Source organism: Moschus berezovskii, chromosome 9 (genome assembly GCF_049115385.1).
Source record: "Moschus berezovskii isolate FMDL1 chromosome 9, NW_MosBer_1.0, whole genome shotgun sequence".
Taxonomy (NCBI): domain Eukaryota; kingdom Metazoa; phylum Chordata; class Mammalia; order Artiodactyla; family Moschidae; genus Moschus; species Moschus berezovskii.
The window spans coordinates 34,146,325-34,161,534 of NC_142468.1; the positions used below are offsets into that span (position 1 = coordinate 34,146,325).

Below are 15,210 nucleotides of genomic sequence, written 5' to 3' on the forward strand. Positions count from 1 at the left end.
ATGACTTGGGCATTAACTTGTTTAAGGAATACATTAAAAGCTGAATTTACTCATATTCTAAAAGAAAATAAAATGATTTGCTATAAGAATTGGTGGCAGCTCAGTAATCTAGATCTTACCTATCTGGAATTTAGTTGATTCTAGGATGAATCAAAATGACTTTTGTGAACTATGAGAGTTGATGGTTCATTAATATGCATACAGCTAAATCAGCTTATTTCCCAGCTTGTTATATAGTAAATAATGATCATGAAGAGATTATAATTAGGAATAAGAAGTGACATCTAAAGTCAGTAGCAAGTAAAAGAGAAAAGCTAAAAAACAACCATAAGAATTTTTTTAAAAAGTTCACAATCTGGAGCTATATATTCTATTAATAGGAACAAAAGTAATCTAGCCTTCTATAAATATTATAAATGTTCTTAATAACCCTCGGTCATTTAGAAAAGCTAAATTATGTTTACTAGTAATAAAGAAATGTACGGTATGCTTAAGTAGTTAGTATGTTTAAAAAGCTTTAAAATTTTAAAGCTTGTGTTAAGTGGGGCCATTTAATTATCTGAAATATTAGCTTACTTTGAAAAGCCTACTTCCTAAGGAAACCAAACAAGGAGTTTTTGGTTATTGAGTCAGAATTGTAGACCTAAAAGAGACTTTAGAGATAATAACTGCAGATCTACTCACTTTTCATATGTTAGTCTTCTATTTAGAGATTAATGCTTGCTTCACTTTATAGAACTACTTATTGAAATTAGAAGTTTTAGGTCTCCTGCTATTGGTCCATTTTTTTTCTTTTTATTAGTTCATGTATACTAAGTTTCAGAGTACTTGAAATTGAAATCTATGTATAGTAGTCTTCTTTTTTCATTTGTTTCTATTATGCACTAGTATTCAAGATCTGAAGGAGAGAATTAGACAACGTACCAACTTACCACTGGGGCCAAGTATTGATACTCATGGAGAGACTTTCCTGTCCCAGGAAGTGGTGGTTAATCTTTTGCAAGAAACCAAACAAGCCTTTGAAAGATGTCATAGGGTAAGAATTGTACCTTTATTTAATTTATATCTAGCTGTGTATTTTAAGTTTTGCTTGTTTATACTAAGATGTAGCTCTGCTGTCTGGTTATGAACACCTGTTTATCATAATGAAAAAGTAGGATTTTTGTTTAGGGAACAAAATTATTTTTAAATTGTTTATAAGTATATTTTAATATGGTTTTAAACGAGCATACCGAATTTTTTTCAGTGAGATATTAAATCAAGATATGAAAGTGAGGGTTAGAACCAGATCATAAAGAAATACAGAAGTAGGGAGAGAAGGATGTTTTAAGAACAGATATCAAAGGAAAGGAAAAATTGACTCCATTAAAAATTTAGAATGCCTTCAACAAACACACTTTAACAAAGTAAACAGTTAAGCCAGGGTGTGAAAAGAAGGCTTTAACCAGTTTTACTAGCAGATTTATAAAACAGATAATACTTGTTAGTAATTGTACAGCACATACTATGTTCCAGGCACTATTCCAAGCACTTTAGGTATTCATTAACTCATTTAGTCATTGTAACATTTCTGTGAGGTTGTTATCTCTGTTTTACAGAGGAGGAAACTGAGCTACATATTTCTTAAGTATGAAATTGAGAGTTGAGGTAGTTGTAATTTTTTATTTGTATGATGTGTGTGGTCCATATATTTATATTGATGGATCAATATAGACTGTATATGTAAATATAAATCGATAGAAAAGAAGTCAAAGGCTATACATAAATACAGAAAATGTGAGTTATCAATAAGATATTTAGTCTCATTGGTGGGAAATGAAACTTAAGACAGGGAAAATACTAATTCTCGATAGGCTGGAAAAAATTTTGTTGATACTCTTGGTAAGGATGTGGAGCAATAGAAATTCTTATACACTGCCAATGGAAGTAATAATTGGTATACTTTGGAGAGTAATTTGTTAATTTCTTAGAGAATTTGTGGGTTCACAGGACATGTCTAACATCATAAGCTACATTGTTTGTTATGGTGAAAAATTAGAAGCAAACTAAGTGTGCTGTAGAAAGAATTGATAAAGAGACATTGTTCATATACCAGAAAGCTAATATACCAATTTAAATGACTAAACTAGAGTTACATGTATCAGCATGAGTAATCTCAAAAATACAATGTTTAGTGGAAAGAGCAAGATGGGGAAAGATATATTCATTATACCACAATATAAAGTTTTCAAAAATAAAAATACTTTGTTCAGGAACATACACAACACGGCTGTGATGAACAATTTCAGAGCAGTGGTTGTCTTGGGAGGAATACCTAAGGCACTTTATAATGTTGGACTCCCCCTGCCACCACAGGAGAAAAAAATCTGAAGTACATTTGGAAAAATGTTAAGATATGACACCTCAGGGTTTGTGATGGCTATATTTGATATAGTAATAGCTCTACTCTTCTGAATACTGGAAATATGTTAAAATATTTCTACACCATCAGATCATCAAACCTGAAGCTGTCAACATATTTATTGTTTTGAGCCACAGTGTGTGCTTAGTCACTTTAGTTGTGTCCAACTCTGTGCAAACCTGTGGGATGTAGCCTGCCAGGCTCCTCTGTCCAAGGGATTCTCTAGGCAAGAATACTGGAGTGGGTTGCTATGCCCTTCTCCAGGGGATCTTCCCAACCCAGGGATTGAAGCTAGGTTTCTTATATCTCTGGCATGGCAGACAAGTTCTTTACCACTAGCGCCACCTGGGAAACCCGTGAGTCACACTCGGTAACTAGATTTAAATCATGACTTTCTGTCTGGATAATGACAAAATTGAAAATCAGTTTAATTCATTGCAGTCTGATCTAACAAACATTATTTTGTGTTTACTTTGTACCACCTGCCATGTTAGGCATTAAGGTTATAAATACAAAACATACATATTACTTTTGAATAGTGAGAAAAGAGGTAGATACATTAAAAATTAGTGCAGGCGGCGGTGCTGAGAGCCTGGCGGGCAGGAGCCGTTGGCGCGGTTGGTGGCGGCGGTTGGCAGCTGCACAGCGCTCAGCGCACACGGCGACCCGGCAGCAGCTGTAGCGGAGGCGCCCTTCGGTCCCGGCCCCGGCGCAGCCACCCTCGCTCTTTCGGCCTCCCTGCCTCGCTTGCACCATGGCTGATCAGCTGACCGAAGAGCAGATTGCTGAATTCAAGGAAGCTTTCTCCCTATTTGACAAAGATGGTGATGGCACCATCACGACCAAGGAACTTGGAACCGTCATGAAGTCGTTGGGTCAGAACCCAACAGAAGCCGAATTGCAGGACATGATCAACAAGGTGGACGCTGATGGTAATGGCACCATTGACTTCCCAGAATTTTTGACTATGATGGCTAGAAAAATGAAAGACACCGACAATGAAGAAGAAATCCGTGAGGCATTCCGAGTCTTTGACAAGGATGGCAGCGGTTATATCAGCGCCGCAGAGCTCCGCCACATCATGACAAACCTGGGAGAGAAACTGACAGACGAGGAAGTCGATGAAATGATCAGAGAAGCAGACATCGACGGAGACAGACAAGTCAACTACAAAGAATTCGTACAGATGATGACTGCAAAATGAAGACCTGCTTTCAACTCCTTTCCCCTCTAGAAGAATCAGACTGACTCTTTACTTACCTCTTGCAATAAAAAAAAAAGTTAATTTCCTCATTCTGTTTCTATATAGCAAAACCGAATGTCAGAAGTACCTTCTGTCCACATACAAATCTGCATGTATTAGTTGGTGGTCCTGTCCCCTAAAGTTTTCCAATATAAATACTTGTCCTACCTTAACAATAAGGAAGCACTTAGTGGACTCCTGGCAGGTCCATCTGCTCATGATTAATAACACTGTTTGGGCTGGCCAGTTTTTCATGCATGCAGCTTGACAATTGAGCACAGTCAGGCGTTTGTATTAAAAATGAAAACGTGAAAAAAACAAATTCAAAACCTACTCAGAGGGGTTCTAGTTCAAATTGTTAGTGTAAATTGTTGTAGCTGGTTTACTGAGAAGAGGCATTTCAGATTGGTTTACCTCAGGATGCTGTGTAGGAGAACTGTCCAGGCGCAGCCCCACCGCTGCAGGCGGGCCTCGTAACGCCCCTGGTGACCGTGACACACCCTGGTGGCGTGCCTGTGTGTGTCTGCAGGTTGTCTGCGTTGTGCTGAGCGGAATGTGTGTCAGGCTATCACCATTCATACAAATTTTTAAAAAGAAACTTTTATCAAGGGAGCATCTTTGGACTCTCTGTTTTTAAAACGTTCTGAACCATGACTTGGAGCTGGCAGAGTAGGCTGCGGCTGTGGACTTGAGCACAACCATCAACACTGCTGTTCAAGAAATTTACAATTTACATCTATTCCAAGTTGTAAATGCTAGTCTTTTTTTTTCCCAATAAAAAGACCATTAACTTAAAATTAAAAAAAAAAAAGAATTAGTGCAAGTAGATATACACTATGTATATAGTATATAGTGACAGATTTCCTCTTCTTGGGCTCTAAAATCACTGTGGATGGTGACTGAAGCCATGAAATCAGAAGACAGTTGCTTCTTGGCAGGAAAGCTATGACAGACCTAGACAGTATATACTCTGCTGACAAAGGTCCATATAGTCAAGGCTATGGTCTTCCCAGTGGTCATGTACCATTGGGAGAGCTGGACTGTAAAGAAGGCAGAGCACCAAGAATTTATGCCTTCGAACTGTGGTGTTGGAGAAGACTCCTAAGAATACCTTGGACAGCAAGGAGATCAAACCAGTCAATCTTAAGGGAAATCAACCCTGAATACTTGTTGGAAGGACTGACGCTAAAGCTGAAGCTCCAGCATTTTGGTCATCTGATGTGAAACAGCTGACTCATTGGAAAAGTCCCTGTTACTGGAAAAGATTAAGGGCAGAAGGAAAAGAGAGCCTCAGAGGATGAAATGGCTGGATGGCATCACCGATGTGATGGACATGAACTTGGGCAAACTTCGGGAGATGGTGAGGGACAGGGAGGCCTGATGTGCTGCAGTCCATGGCGTTGCAAAGAGTCGAACAGGACTGGGCTACTGAACAGAACAACAGATACACACTATTGAGACCTAAAGAAGAAGCAGCCGGCTCTGACTGGTTAAGGAATTGAGAGCGAGTATTTTTCAGGGTCCAAAATCACTGCAGATGGTGATTGCAGCCATGAAATTAAAAGATGCTTACTCCTTGGAAGGAAAGTTATGATCAATCTTGATAATATATTAAAAAGCAGAGACATTACTTTGCCAACAAAGGTCCGTCTAGTCAAGGCGATGGTTTTTCCCGTGGTCATGTATGGATGTGAGAGTTGGACTGTGAAGAAAGCTGATCGCCGAAGAATTGATGCTTTTGAACTGTGGTGTTGGAGAAGACTCTTGAGAGTCCCTTCTACTGCAAGGAGATCCAACCAGTCCATTCTAAGGGAGATCGATCCTGGGTGTTCATTGGAAGGACTGATGCTAAAGCTGAAGCTGCAATACTTTGGCCACCTCATGCGACGAGTTGACTCACTGGAAAAGACTGATGCTGGGAAAGGTTGGGGGCGGGAGGAGAAGGGGACGACGGAGAATGAGATGTCTGGATGGCATCACCGACTCTGTGGATATGAGTTTGAGTGAACTCCGGGAGTTGGTGATGGACAGGGAGGCCTGGCGTGCTGTGATTCATGGGGTCGCGGAGAGTCGGACACGACTGAGCGACTGAACTGAACTGAACTGATTTTTCAGGGAAGATTTCAAAAAGGAGAGGACATTTGAGGTCTGGGTCTTGAAAGATAAATAGAGTATCTTCAAGAAGATGATTCTGGCAGGCGGTTTCAGGAAAAGAGAATATTACATGCACAAAGACATATACAGAGAACAATCATGCAGCATGAAATGCTTGTACTGAAAAAGGATATGGGGAGAGAGACAGGAATTTGAAAATGTAGACAAAAACTCTTTTTATACCATACTTAGCAATTTGGACTTGACCTTGTTAGATGTTGATGGAGATATTAAAGGATATAAAACAGGGCAGTGTAATAAGATTTGGTGTATTTTTCTTTTTAAAAAAAACTTAGAAATGTCGAGATATAATTGACATTGAGTAGACTGCATGTATTTGAACTGGACAGTTTGATAACTTTGGTAAATATGTGTACATTTATGAAGCTATAGTGCAATCAAAGTAATGAACAGATCATCACCCCCGAAGTTTCCTTTTTTGCTTGTAAATTCTCCTTTTCTCCTCCCTCTGTTTCTGTCCTCAGGCAACCATGACCTCCTTCACTGTAGATTAGTTGTCAAAAAGAAGTTGTCAAGACTCAGGACTGAGTCTTGAAAACTAAATAGGATTTTCAAGAAGTTGATTAATTTTCTAGAATTTTTAATAAATGGGATTATAGTACATACATGTGTTTCTGGATTCTTTAACTCAGCATAAATGTTTTGAAATTCATTCATGTTGTGTGTATTAGTATGCTCTTTTATTGCTGAATAGTATTTTATTTAATGGAAAAGAAGTGCAAGTGTTAGTTGCTCAGTCATGTCCGACTCTTTGTGACCCATGGACTTCTCTATCCATGGGATTCTCCAGGCAAGAATACTGGAGTGGGTAGCCATTTTCTTCTGTTGGGGATCTTCCTGACCCAGGGATTGAACCGTAGTCTCCTGCATTAAAGGCAGATTCTTCACTGTTTTGCTTATCCACTTACCTATTGATGGCAGTTTAGATTGGCTCCAGTGTTTGATTGTTAAAAATGAAGCTGCTTTGAACGTTCATGTATATATCCTTATGCAGACATAAGCTTTCATTTCTCCTTAGTAACATTTTTAAAAATTGGGTTCTTATTTCTTGACAGTTGTATATCTAGTTAAAACTCATTTTTTTTTAAAGTTTAAAGTGAAGTCTCTCAGTTGTGTCCAACTCTTCGCGACCCCATGGACTGTAGCCTACCAGGCTCCTCCGTCCATGGAATTTTCCAGGCAAGACTATTGGAGTCATTGCCATTTCCTTCAGCGGATCTTCCCAACCCAGGAATCGAACCCAGGTCTCCTGCATTGCAGGCAGATGCTTTACCGTCTGAGCCACCAGGGAAAAACTCATTTATCAGATACCTAATCTGCAGATTTTTTTTTTCAGTCTGTGGTTTGTCTTTTCATATCTAAACAGTATTTCAGAGTAGAAGTTATTAATTTTGACACTTTTCTGTTATGGGAGGTATTTTTGGTATCATATATAAGGAATCTTTGCCTAACCTAAGGTCACAAAGATTTCCTTTTATATTTTCTTTTATTGTATTTGTTTCCTTTAAGTTTTCTTTCTTAAAAAAACCTTTAACATTTTTAATATGATTTTGAAAGATTACTCGTTATATACAGTTACTACAAAATATTGGCTATATTCTCCATGTGGTACAATATCTTGCACCTGTCTTATGCCCAATAGTTTGTGTCTCCTACACCATATCCATGTATCCCCCCACAGTGGTAACCACTAGTTTGTTCTCTGTATCTATGAGTCTGCTTCTTTTTTGTTCTATTCACTAGTTTGTTGTGTTTTTTTAGATTCCTCATGTGTGATATCATACACTATTTCTCTTTCTCTGATTTATTTCACTTAGCATAGTGCTATGTAGGTCCTTCCATGTTGCTGCAAATGGCAAAATTTCAATTTTTTATGGCTGAGTAGTACATATATATCACATATTCTTATCCATTCATCTGTTAATGGCACTTAGGTTGCTTCCCTATCTTGGCAATTGTAGATAATGCTGCTGTGAACATGGGGATGAATGTATCTTTTTGGATTAGTGTTTTTGTTTTTTTGCTATGTACCCAGGTATGGAATCTTTTTTGCTATGTACCCAGGTATGGGTCTTATGATAATTATACTGTCAGTTGTTTGAGGAACCTCCATACTGTTTTTCATAGTGGCTGCACCAATTTACAGTCCTACTAACGTTTTGCTAGGGTTCCCTTTTCTCCACATCCTTGCCAACACTTGTTGTTTGTAGACTTGATAGCCATTCTGTATGAGGTATGTGTTTTGATTTGCATTTCTCTGATGATTAATGATGTTGAGGATCTTTTCATCTGCCTGCTGGCCATCTGTTTGTCGCCTTTGGAAAAATGTCTGTTCAGATTCTCTGCCCAAGTTTTAATCAGTTTTTTTTTTTTTAAATATTGAATTATATGACTTTTTAATATTTCTGGATATTAATAACCATTTACCTTGCATATCATTTGCAAATATCTTTTCCCATTCAGTATGTTGCCTTTTTGTTTTGCTGGTGGTTTCCTTTGCTGTGCTCAACTTTTAAGTTTGATTGTGTACCATTTTATTTTTGCTTTTGTTTCTCTTCTCTTGCTTTAGGAGACAGATCCAAAAAAGATTGCTAAGACTTATGTCAAAGAGCATACTGCCTCTGTTTTCTTCTGAGAATTTAACACTTTTTTGATCACTATAACTATAAATCTTGAATCAGGTAGTGAAAATCCTCTAACATTTCCATAGGAGGTGTTTTCATATAATTCACGTGGTCAGTTTGTCAGTTTCTGGGGGGAAAGAAGTTTGGTATTTAGACTGAAGTAAACTGCAATACTTTGGCCACCTCATGCAACGAGCTGAGTCACTGGAAAAGACTCTGATGCTGGGAAAGGTTGGGGGCAGGAGGAGAAGGGGACGATGGAGAATGAGATGGCTGGATGGCATCACTGACTCTGTGGACATGAGTTTGAGTGAACTCCGGGAGTTGGTGATGGACAGGGAGGCCTGGCGTGCTGTGATTCATGGGGTCGCGGAGAGTCGGACACGACTGAGCGACTGAACTAACTAACTAACTAACTAACTAACTAACTACTTTGAATCTATAGTTCTGTTTGTGGAGAAGTGACATTTTAGCAAAACTGAGTTTTCAGATACAGTTGATTTTTATATGTTGATTCTATACCTTCAATCTGGCCTAACTCACTTATTCTAATAATGTTTCTTGTAGATTCCATAGGATTTTCTGTATGGAGTATCATGTTTTCTGCCAATAAAGTCAGTTTTAACTTATTCCTTTCAATATAGATTCCTGTTTTGTTTTCTTGCTTTGCTGCATTGGTCAGAACCTCTACTACAATGCTGAATATAAGTGGTGAAGAGCATACACCTTGCATACTCTTAAAGTATTGTCTTTTATCATTAATATGATTCCAACTGTAGGTTTTTCCTTTTTTTAAAAAAATTTTTATTGAAATATAGTTGATTTATAATATCATGTAAGTTTCAGAATGTGTGTTTGTGTGTGTATTAGTAGCTCTGTCACATCCGACTCTTTGTAACCCCATGGACTGTTGTCCACCAGACTCCTCTGTCCATGGGATTTTCCAGGCACAAATACTGGAGTGGCTAGCCATTCCCTTCTCTTGGGTGTCTTTCCAACCCAGGGATTGAACCCAGGTCCCTTGCATTGCAGGCAGACTTTACTGTCTGAGCCACCAGAGAAGCCTAAGTTTTAGGTGTACAGCATAGCAGTTCAGCTATACATATATTTATGTGTGTATATATATTTTTTCCCTTATAGATTGTTACATAATATTGAGTATAGTTCCCTGTGCTATACAGTTGGTCATTGTTGATTGTGTGTTTTATACATAGTTGTGTATGTTTTTCCCAGCCTCATAATTTATCCCTCCCCTATCCCCTTTTTCCCTTTGGTAACCATAAGTTTGTTTTCTATGTCTGTGAGTCTCTTTCTCTTTTGAAAATAAGTTCATTTGTGTCTTCTTTTTCTTTTAGATTCTACAAATAAGCTATATTGTATGATATTTGTCTTTGTCTGACTTACTTAAGTTAGTATGATAACCTCTAGGTCCATACACAAACACATACATATACACACACTCACATGTGTGTGTGTGCGTGCGTGTGCTTAGTTGGGTCCGATTCTTTGCAGCCCCATGGACTGTAGCCTACCAGGCTCCTCTGTCCATGGAATTTTCCAGGCAGGAATACTGGAGTGGGTTGCCATTTCCTACTCCAGGGGATCTTCCTGACCAGAGATGGAACCTGCGTCTCTTGCACTGCAGGCAGTCTTTACCACTTAGTCACCAGAGAAACCCTGTTTGATTAGGACCCATTTATTTTTCATAGATACTCTTTATCAGATTAAGGAAATTCTTTTATTCATAATTTTCTAGGTATTTTTATAAAGATGGATATTAGGCTTTGTCAAATGCTTTTTTGTTGTTGTTATTCTGTTAACGTTGTGAATATAGTTGATAGATTTCCAAATGTTAACTTTGCATTCTTTTAATCAACCCCCCTTGGTCATCATGTATTGTCCTATTTATGTATTGTTGGATTAGGTTTACTAAACTTTTGTTAAGAAGTTTTTTGTTTGTGTTTACAAAGGATATTGATTTATACATATTTCTCATAATGTCTTTGTAGCTTTGTTATCAGGTAATGTTGGCCTCATAGAATGAGTTGGGAAATATTCCTTCCTCTTTAATTTTCTAGAAGAGTTTGAATAAAATTAGTGTTATATCTTCCTTAAATATTCGGTAGAACTTAGTGAAGTCTTTTGTGCCTGTAGTTTTTAAATTTGTGAGTATTTTTAACTACAAATTCAACTTCTTTAGTAGATACGGAACATTTTTAGTTACCTATTTCTTTTAAAGTGAACTTTGGTAGTTTGTGTCCTTTAAGATTTGTATATTTCACACAGATTGTTGAATTTTTTGGGATTAAGTTGTTCATGTTATTGCCTTATCCTTTTTTTTAATGTTCAGTTGATGTGTGTGTGTGTGTGTGTGTGTTTTTAATCAAAAAAAATTGTTTAAAGTTTTGTGTTAATTTCTGGTGTATAGAAAAATGATCCAGTTATGTATATAATATATAATATGTATATTCTTTTTCATTATAGGTCATTATAAGGTATTGAAGATAGTTTGCTGTACTCTACACTGTGACTTTCTTATTTATTACACATATAGTAGCTTATTATCTTTTTAAAACCTGTTGAATCAATAGTGATGTCACCTATTCATTTTTTATGATTTGTGTCATGTGTGTGTGATAGGTTTATCAGTTTATTGGTTTCCCTGGAGAATCAGCTTTGGTATCATTGATTTTCCTGTTTTGTATTTCATGGATGTCCACTCTTTATTATTTCTTTTCCTTCTGCTTACCTGGGCTTCATTTGACCTTCTGTATCTAGTTTTTTAAGGTGGAAGGTGAGATCATTGATTTAGAGACCCTTCTTATTTTCGGATATAAGGATTTAATCTTATAACTTTCTCTTTAAGATACTGCTTTAGCTTCATATAACAAATTTTTATTTGTTGCGTGTTGTGTTTATTTTCATTCAGTTCAAAATACTTTTAAATTTCCCTTTTGATTTCTGTTGGCTGAAGAGTAGCTTAGAAGTGTGTTATATCATTTCCAGATATTAAGAGGAGTTTTTAGATATCTTTCTGTTAATGATTTCAGTTTTGATTCTGTTGTGGTTAGAGGATGTATTTTGTGTAATGTGAATCTATTTTAAGTTTATTGAGACTTATTTTTTAGCCCAGAATATGATCCATCTTGGTAAATGTTTTATGAATACTTAAAGAAAATGTATATCCTAATATTGTTGGATAGCATGTTTTATGAATGTCAATTAGGTCCGATTGGTTAACAGTTATTTTTGTCTTGTATATCCTTACACATTTTTCAGTCTGCTTCTTCTTTCAATTATGCATGAATATATGGATGTAGAGAGGAGGAATGTGGAAAATGGCTTGCTAATGGCATTTGTAAAGCATCGTTGAGCAAAGAAGGGAGGTGAGAGTTGTGGTAGAGAAGGGTAAATGTTGGGGTGGTTTTAAGACTAGCAAGGGAATCAAGTAATACCAAACTAATAATTATAAGCAGTAGAGACTTAGAGAATTTAAAGTGGGTTATGCACTTTTTAACACCCAGCTGTATATATCAGATAACAAGCATTACTCTCAGAGGGAGCATGAATAGAGAAAACAAATAGGCAACAATCAATTGATTAATAATGTAGGCAGCAGTTATAAGAAGTTGAGAGGTTATTTTCCAACATTTTAAGAGGAATTTAATTTTCTCAGCATAACTTGCTAATGAGTCTTTTACTAAGTAGTTAATCAGCAGCAATATCAACATCAAAATGAACATTTATTGTTGTGTGTGAACTTATGTGCCAGACACTAAGCTCAAAATATCTTACATGTATTTTCATACTTTATTTTCATCTCAAGGCTAGGATATAAGTACCATTAATACTATTCCTACCTTACAGATGAAGAAATTGAGATTTGGTGGGGTTAAATAACATCTCAAGGGTTCACTCAATGGGAAGTGATGAAAGTGGGATTGAGCCTGACCTATTTTATAGTGTCTGTTATTGATTTCCCTGTCCCCACCCTCCAATAAAATGAAGAATCCTTTCTGGTTCTGAGTTTTACTAAAATAGCTTTTATTCAGTAGGTGACTTTCAGACTTCTTTTACTATGGCATTAAGAAAGGCATTTTACATGGCAGTTGAGTATACTTTATTATATGTAATAATATATATATATTATTGCTGTGATTCATGGGGTTGCAGAGAGTCGGACATGACTGAGCGACTGAACTCAACTGAACTGATGTGTATGTTGTGTTTGTGTGTATTTCTTTAAAACATACTTGGCTTTAACGTGTACTTTAGATTTTCTTTTCTATTGGTTCTCTCTCCTTTTCTTTCTTTCCTGTCACGGTTAACATGGATTGCAATCCAGGTCAGAAAACAGTAATTTTATTTATGCCAGGAGAATTGTAGACAAATATGGAGCACTCTAACTATATGTATATGAGAAAGACATTTGGGTGGGTGAAAGAGATTGAAGTTACCGTTTGACACCAAAACACTATGTCTTATACAAAGTAGATTGCTTTAAAAAAAAAAAGTTGCCGTTTTTTTTTTTTTTTTTAAAGTAAACCTGAGGAGTGATGTATTTGGTTTTTCTTTTTAAAGCTCTCTGATCCTTCTGATTTACCACGGAATGCCTTTAGAATTTTTACCATTCTTGTGGAATTTTTATGTATTGAACATATTGATTATGCCTTGGAAACAGGACTTGCTGGTAAGTATATTTATTTGTATTATACTTCATCTTAAATTCCTTTGACCCTGTTTGGTTAAACTGTATGCATACTGTTGTTTTATATATATTCATCTCAGTCAATGCAGCAAAATGCTTTTTGAACTTCCTGTAGTGCAAGGATTTGTCAGATGTGAAAAGCTATACAAAGACACAGTTCTCATGTTGCTTACATTGAGCAGGGCAGGATAAACTACATAAGTCACAGCAGTGTGTGGCAGACTGTAATACAATGCTGTAAGTTATTAAATGCTAAGGGGGCAGAAATGGAAATGACAGCAATTCTGCTTGAGACAGTTGAGTAATGTAAAGTTTGGTAAGGAAAATAAGCCTAATCAATAAGCCTGGAAAGAAATAGATTCATATGAAATTTTTTCTTTTGTTTTTGCCCTTTTGGGTTTACTGCTATTAATAAGATAATAATGACCTCTTCCCTAAATTCAGGGCCCATTAGTTCGGTTGCCTCCTTGACTTCTCTCATCTGTTCTGTGTACATCTCAAATTTAATGTATCCAAAATGAAACTCTCTATCTTCCATCTAAACTTCTTCCTTTCCCATTATTTCTCATGTCTTTAAAAGGCATTGCTATTTACTATTTACTCAAGCCCCAAACCCAGGAGTTGCCATAATTATTCTTTTCATCAAACCTGAAAACCAGTCTGTCAGCAAATCCTGTCTATATACTGTCAAATATAACTCAAATTCTCCTACTTTTCTCCATCTCCATTGATGCCAACCTGATTTAAACATCATGATCTCCATCTGCTCCTAACTGGTCTCTCTGTACGTTCTTACCTTTCCAAATAACTGACTCCATGTAACAGTCATGTTATAAATTTAAGGGTCTTAAACTTTTTTTGTTTAAGACCTTTTAGTGGTTTCCTATTACACTTAGACCTGGCGTGCTGTGATTCATGGGGTCGCGGAGAGTCGGACACGACTGAGTGACTGAACTGAACTGAACTGATAACACTTAGGGGGAAAACAGCAACAAACTCTTTATAAAAGCATAGTTTTGATCTGGCCTCCCCTTATATATTCATCCTTATCTCATCTGCATTTCTCTTCACTACCCCAGCCACTCTGGCCTTTATTCTTTTTCCTCACTCAGGTTCTTTGCACTTGGTGTCCCCCCTCCCGACCCGCATTTCTTTTTCTTCAGCTCTTCTCATGTCTTTCCTTTCAGCCTTCTTATCATAACTAAGGTGCCACATTTTTAGAGAGTCTTTTGCTGATGGACCTAGCTAAAGTGACCCACTTCTCCCAGCCTGCTGCTGCTGCTGCTAAGTCACTTCAGTCATGTCTGACTCTGTGTGACCCCATAGATGGAAGTCCATCAGGCTCCCCTGTCCCTGGGATTCTCCAGGCAAGAACACTGGAGTGGGTTGCCATTTCCTTCTCCAGTGTGTGAAAGTGGAAAGTGAAAAGTGAAAGTGAAGTCGCTCAGTCATGTCCGACACTTAGCGACCCCACGGACTGCAGCCTACCAGGCTCCTCCACCCATGGGATTTTCTAGGCAAGAGTACTGGAGTGGCTTGCCATTGCCTTCTCCATCTCCCAGCCTAGTTACTCATTATTTCATCATTGGATTAACTTTTTTCATAGCTCTTGTTACAATAAAATTTTCATCCATTGGTATTCGCGTCACTCATTGAACATATTCTTAAGTGCTTAATCTTATGAACTTGCATTCTTATGGAAAAGATTGACAAATGACTAGTAAGTACAGTGAATAAAAATAAAATTGAGTAAGAAATAGAGAATAGTAATGGGAGGTAGAATGGGAATTCAAGGGGAAGAGGGCTTTTTTAGAAAGGATGGTCAGAGAAGGCCTCAGAAGACATGAATTAGCTGAATGAAGTGAAGAAATAAATTGAATATTTGGAGAAAGAGTATTTTAAGCAGAGAGAATAGCATGTAAGTTCACATGGATAGGAATCTTATTTGTCTTAATTGCATTATAATCTAGCACCTAGAAAGCTAGTGGAGGTGATGGAATTCCAGCTGAACTAGTTCAGATCCTAAAAGATGATGCTGTTAAAGTGCTGTACTCAGTAT

General features: G+C 37.0%; 1 protein-coding gene and 1 pseudogene across 1 annotated transcript in view; both read left to right on the top strand.

Annotated features, from left to right (window-relative positions):
- EXOC5 (exocyst complex component 5) overlaps positions 1 to 15,210 on the top strand; it is a 60,714-nt gene that overhangs the window by 35,784 nt on the left and 9,720 nt on the right. Inside the window, exons 12-13 of the mRNA XM_055437088.2 lie at positions 889 to 1,036; positions 13,025 to 13,133. Of these exons, the coding sequence (XP_055293063.1) occupies positions 889 to 1,036; positions 13,025 to 13,133 (257 nt within the window). The remainder of the gene's footprint in view (positions 1 to 888; positions 1,037 to 13,024; positions 13,134 to 15,210) is intronic.
- Positions 3,022 to 3,661, top strand: LOC129563274 (calmodulin-alpha pseudogene; annotated as a pseudogene).